The sequence below is a fragment of the Lampris incognitus genome, chromosome 19 (assembly GCF_029633865.1).
Source record: "Lampris incognitus isolate fLamInc1 chromosome 19, fLamInc1.hap2, whole genome shotgun sequence".
NCBI lineage: Eukaryota > Metazoa > Chordata > Actinopteri > Lampriformes > Lampridae > Lampris > Lampris incognitus.
Window position 1 is genome coordinate 1,464,137 of NC_079229.1, and position 6,247 is coordinate 1,470,383.

Below are 6,247 nucleotides of genomic sequence, written 5' to 3' on the forward strand. Positions count from 1 at the left end.
GCATGTGTATGTCTAATATATAGATAATACAGCAGGTGTATTTGTACACGGTACAGTAGGTGTATTTGTACATGGTACAGCGTGTGTATTTGTACACGGAACAGCAGGTGTATTTGTACATGGTACAGCGTGTGTATTTATACACGGTACAGCAGGTGTATTTGTACATGGTACAGCGTGTGTATTAACACACGCTGTACCGTGTATAATGTATTTGTACACGGTAGAGCGTGTGTATTTGTACACGGTACAGCAGGTCTATTTGTACACGGTACAGCGTTTGTATTTGTACACGGTAGAGCGTGTGTATTTGTACACGGTACAGCAGGTGTATTTCCGGTCTTCATGTAATGCTGCTGTATCTCATCTGCATACGTGGCACGTGTTAGAGGACATCTCTAATTGTCTGTGTTGTTTTCTTCTTCTTCTTCTTCCTCCTCTTCCTCTCCGTCCCTCCCACGAAGAGCGCCATGCTGACCTTGCCGCTGGACGAGACGCCGGAGAAGCGGTTCCGGGGCGGCTTCTGTCTCGAGCACCAGGTCAGCAGGCCGCACCGCGAGCCTGCCGTCAAACCGGAGCCCCGCGCGGAGCTCGGCAAAGCCCCGGGGGCCGAGCCGGACTCGGGGAGAGACGGGGGGGAGAGAGAGGAGGCGGAGGGGGAGGCGGAGGGGGAGGCGGAGGGGGGGGCGGGGGGCCGCTTTGACGGCGGCCTGCCGCGGCGCCGGGGTCCGCGCCGGAAGAAGATGAGCCAGGCCCGCGTGGACCGCGTTAAGCTGCGGCGCGTCGAGGCCAACGCGCGCGAGCGGAATCGCATGCACGGGCTGAACAGCGCGCTGGAGCGCCTGCGCAGGGTGGTGCCGTGCTCCACCAGGACGCAGAAGCTGTCCAAGATCGAGACGCTGCGGCTGGCCAAGAACTACATCTGGGCTCTGTCGGAGGTCCTCGCCGCCGGGAAGAGGCCGGACCCGGTGGCCTTCGTCCAGACGCTGTGCAGGGGACTTTCTCAGCCCACCGCCGGCCTGCTGGCCGGCTGCCTGCAGCCCACCGCCGCCGGCCTGGTGGTGGCCGGCTGCCTGCAGCCGAGCCGCAGCACGGAGCGCGGCGGGGAGGCCTCCTTCCCCGGCGGGGAGGCCTCCTTCCCCGGCGGGCCCTTCCACGCCGTCTACCCGTCTTACCGGCACCGCCACGGTGCCGAGGGGGGGCCCCCCTCGGGCCACGGGAGCAGCACCGCGGACAGCGGCAAGCCCTTCCGGCCCTATAGCGCCTACTGCGGCGGCGCCTACGAGTCCTACTACGAGAGCGCGTCGCCCGACTGCTCGAGTCCCCCCCTCAGCCCCCCCCTCGTCAGCTTCAACGGCATCTTCTCCCTGAAACACGAACAGCCTGCCGACTACGGCGCGAGCTGCCACTACGCCACGCGCCGCTGCGCGGTGGCGTCCGGGAGAAGCGCCCTCGGCGGCCAGAGCGCCGTGGCGAGAGGGTCCTCCGCAGACCTCCACGTCCCGTACGACCTCCACCTCAGAAGCCAGCTCTGCTCGGTCCAAGACCAGCTAAACACGCCTTTCCGTAATTAGCGGACGTGCGCGCCCGTGTGTGAGAGAGACAGAGAGAGAGAGAGCGAGTGGAAGAGTGAGAGGGAGGGAGAGAGAGGGGGAGAGAGACAGTGGGGGAGAGAGAGAGTGGGATAGAGAGGGAGAGAGAGAGAGAGAGAGAGAGAGAGTGGGAGAGAGACAGTGGGGGAGAGAGAGAGAGGGAGGGAGAGAGAGAGTGAGAGGGAGAGAGAGTGGGATAGAGAGAGAGAGAGTGGGGGAGAGAGAGAGAGAGAGAGAGAGGAGAGAGTGTGAGAGAGGGAGAGAGACAGTGGGGGAGAGAGAGAGAGAGGGAGGGAGAGAGAGAGGGAGAGTGGAAGAGAGAGCGAGTGGAAGAGTGTGAGAGAGAGAGAGAGTGGACGAGTGGGAGAGAGAGAGTGGAAGAGAGGGAGGGAGAGTGAGAGAGAGAGAGAGCGAGTGGAAGAGTGTGAGAGAGAGTGGAAGAGAGAGAGAGAGTGGGAGAGAGGGAGGAAGAGAGAGCGAGAGCGAGTGGAAGAGTGGGAGAGAGAGTGGAAGAGTGTGAGAGAGAGTGGAAGAGAGAGAGAGAGTGGGAGAGAGGGAGGAAGAGAGAGCGAGAGCGAGTGGAAGAGTGGGAGAGAGAGTGGGAGAGAGAGTGGAAGAGTGTGAGAGAGAGAGTGGAAGAGAGAGAGAGAGTGAGGGAGAGGGTGAGAGAGAGGGTGAGAGTGAGAGAGAGAGTGAGAGGGAGAGTGGGGGAGAGAGAGAGAGGGAGGGAGAGTGGGAGAGAGAGAGGGAGAGGGGGATAGAGAGAGTGGGAGAGAGAGAGAGGGAGAGAGAGAGAGGGAGAGAGAGAGTGGGAGGGAGAGAGGGAGACAGTGGGAGAGAGAGTGGGGGAGAGAGGGAGGGGGAGTGTGAGAGAGAGAGAGTGGGAGAGAGACAGTGGGGGAGGGAGAGAGAGAGAGAGAGAGAGAGAGTGGGGGAGAGAGAGAGGGAGGGAGAGTGGGAGAGAGAGTGGGATAGAGAGAGAGAGAGGGAGAGAGTGTGAGAGAGTGTGAGAGAGGGAGAGAGAGAGTGGGAGAGAGACAGTGGGGGAGAGAGAGAGAGAGGGAGGGAGAGTGGGGGAGAGGGAGGGAGGGAGAGTGGGAGAGAGAGAGGGAGGGAGAGAGAGAGAGCGAGTGGAAGAGTGTGAGAGAGAGTGGAAGAGAGAGGGAGAGAGAGAGTGGAAGAGAGGGAGTGGAAGAGAGAGAGAGAGAGAGAGTGGGAGAGAGAGAGGGAGGGAGAGTGAGAGAGAGAGCGCGAGTGGAAGAGTGGGAGAGAGTGGAAGAGTGTGAGAGAGTGGAAGAGAGAGAGAGAGTGGGAGAGAGGGAGGGAGAGAGAGAGAGAGAGCGAGTGGAAGAGTGGGAGAGAGAGAGTGGAAGAGAGAGAGAGTGAGTGGGAGAGGGTGAGAGGGAGGGAGAGTGGGAGAGAGAGAGAGTGAGAGAGAGAGAGTGAGAGGGAGGGAGAGAGAGAGGGAGGGAGAGTGGGAGAGAGGGAGAGAGAGAGAGAGAGAGGGAGGGAGAGTGGGAGAGAGGGAGAGATGATTAAAAGAGGATAATCAGCCCCGTGAGAAGAGCAGCACAGCTCGTCTTCCCCACCTGCGTTATTTCAGACGGAACATTCTGGAAGCCCACGTGGTTCCTGGCCATCGCATGTTCATCGCATGTTCATCTTAATGGAGCGTTAATTGTCGTGAGGCCAAACACGTGGGACGCGTCACGCTGAAAAGACGTTCCTGACAACCACGTGCCTAATCATCTTTTAATCACAACACGTCGACAGCCGCGCCCTGCGCACATTAGCGCAACGACTGACAGGAGACGGACAGACAGAAACACAGACACACTGAGTGACAGACAGGCAAATGAACACGCGCGGGCACGTAGACACGCACACGCACGCACTCTTTCACACGCACGTACACATACATCCGCTATTGCGCGCGCATTCCAGGCATTGCACAGCGGTAATTAAAGTCGTGTTTTTAATTGTTTGGTTGTTCGTCATTAACGGGTCTGATTTCATCCCTCCCTCCCGCGTGCTGGATGAAGGCTGGTATGGAATTAAGCCTCAAAAGGCCAGACATTCCCAGACATTCCCAATCAGCCATCCATTATGCAACGACAATATCACCAGAGACATGACATGCGCACATGTTCCTGAAATGGTCCTGAAATGTTGCTTAAATGTTCCTGAAATGTTGCTTAAATATTCCTGAAATGTTCCGGAAATGTTGCTGAAATATTCCTGAAATGTTGCTTCAATATTCCCGAAATATTCCTGAAATATTCCGGAAATGTTCCTGGAGCGTCGCTTCGAGGGCGCTGCGGGCTGCGTGTGTGTCCGCGGACGTGCGCGTGGTACAGAAGGATTTCCGTGCTCTTCACTCGGCCTGGATGTCCGTAAGCTGTGCGTCCACAAACAGTCGGTGATGTGACCGGGCCAGGTCCGTCTCTACCGTGACCACTTCCTGCGTCATGGTATCCGCCGGACATCCTGCCAGGCTGATGTTCACCTGTGCAGCAGGCCGAGCATCAGCGCCCCCTGCTGGCTTTCATCTGATGTAATGTATTGATCAATGTATTGATCAAGTAGCGCCTGAAAATATGTGCAGATAAATTAGAAACGCAAAGACGAAATGCTTGTAAATATGGAGAACTTTACGCCGCTCCCGGGTGTACTTACACCGACACTTTAATGAAAGGCAGTAATAACAGAGTAATAACAGCCTTTATAGAGGCCTGCTGCGGTCAGCCGCAACACGTGCGGCCAGGCTGTGCTGCCTGACACAAACATTATTAAATCATTAAATTATCAAATTTAGGCCTTAAGATGAAAACTCAAGTGAAGATGTTAATTTACTGGCCTTTTATGTATTCATGACATAATAACAATAACAATAATAATGATGATTTACAGACTCGAACCGTTCAAAACGAACGCGCCTGTATTCAGCGTTTTAGCCGTCTGGCGCGAGAGCGGACACGTGCAGGCGTTCTGCAGCTGGATCAGGGCTGCGCAACAGCTGGACGTGCAGATGTGGCCGGCGCTGACCCGGACCTCACGTTTCTTTTAACCCATATATAAAAGAAGTCCCGCCTTATTCTACGACGGATGTGACGCAGCTACGCAATGTCACGTGTGTGTTTCTCCACGCGGCTGTTAGCAAACTGTAACAGCGATGAAATGAAGACATGCCGAGGTGGTGGTGGTGTGCTAATATATCATATTATCTTATATGATCTTATGATATGAAATGATATATTATATTATGTTATATGATATGATTCTGATATACATATAGTGTTATTATACCTTCTCTCCGCTCCGGATTTGCCACTACGTTGTTTTATAGCTGACAAATAAAATCGTGTACTGCAAAGCAGGAAACTGTCCTTGTGTCTGCGTCTTCTTCTGTCTGTGAGCACAGTTTGATGATCAGTATTATCAACCAATCAGTATTATCGATCAACCAGTCACTATTACCAATCAATCAGTTAGTACTATCAACCAATCAGTATTATCAGTCATCAGTATTATCAACCAATCACTATTATCAGTCAGTATTATCAACCAATCAGTACTATCCATCAGTCAGTATTATCAGTCAATCAGTGTTATTGATCATGTAACGGAGGAGCTGGTGTGTAATCGATAACACGGATCAGAAGTCTCAGGACTGAACAGTAAACCTGAATGGGAGGAGTCGGTGTGCGTTGTTGAGAGAGTGATGATGAAACAGGAAGAGGCTGCCTGTCTGTCACGGCAGTAGACGGATGGACTGAGTGACAGACGGAGAGAGAGACGATCGCCAGCGAAGGCGCGGCACATGGACGCTCCCGCCAGAGCGCGGCACATGTGCCGCGCTCTGGCGGGAGCGTCCATGTGCCGCGCCTTCATCCCGCCATGTGGTGGTGTCACCGAGACTGGCGACCAGCAGAATGACAACAGACCGCCAGTCAAGAGAACAACAGACAGCCAGTCAGGAAAACAACAGACAGCCAGTCAGAAGAACAACAGACCGCCAGTCAGGAAAACGACAGCCAGTCAGGAGAACAACAGACCGCCAGTTAGGAAAACAACAGACAGCCAGTCAGGAGAACAACAGACCGCCAGTCAGGAGAACAACAGACCGCCAGTCAGGAGAACAACAGACCGCCAGTCAGGAAAACAACAGACCGCCAGTCAAGAGAACAACAGACCGCCAGTCAAGAGAACAACAGACCGCCAGTCAGGAAAACAACAGACCGCCAGTCAAGAGAACAACAGACCGCCAGTCAGGAGAACAACAGACAGCCAGTCAGGGGAACAACAGACCGCCAGTCAAGAGAACAACAGACCGCCAGTCAAGAGAACAACAGACCGCCAGTCAGGAGAACAACAGACCGCCAGTCAGGAGAACAACAGACCGCCAGTCAGGAGAACAACAGACCGCCAGTCAGGAAAACAACAGACGGCCAGTCAGAAGAACAACAGACCGCCAGTCAGGAAAACAGACCGCCAGTCAGGAAAACAACAGACCGCCAGTCAGGAAAACAACAGACCGCCAGTCAGAAGAACAACAGACCGCCAGTCAGGAAAACAGACCGCCAGTCAGGAAAACAACAGACCGCCAGTCAGGAAAACAACAGACAGCCAGTCAGGGGAACAACAGACCGCCAGTC

At 54.8% G+C, this 6,247-nt stretch overlaps 1 protein-coding gene across 1 annotated transcript; it reads left to right on the top strand.

Annotated features, from left to right (window-relative positions):
• The first annotated feature begins 470 nt into the window (after positions 1–470).
• Positions 471–1,574, top strand: LOC130130099 (neurogenic differentiation factor 6-A-like). Its single transcript, XM_056299829.1, has one exon. It carries the CDS (start codon positions 471–473, stop codon positions 1,572–1,574), a length of 1,104 nt encoding a protein of 367 aa, XP_056155804.1.
• The last annotated feature ends 4,673 nt before the right edge of the window (positions 1,575–6,247 follow it).

Bases quoted from the DNA above. Each gene is read 5' to 3' on its own strand.
- LOC130130099 (XM_056299829.1), top strand. From the start codon at position 471: ATGCTGACCTTGCCGCTGGACGAGACGCCGGAGAAGCGGTTCCGGGGC.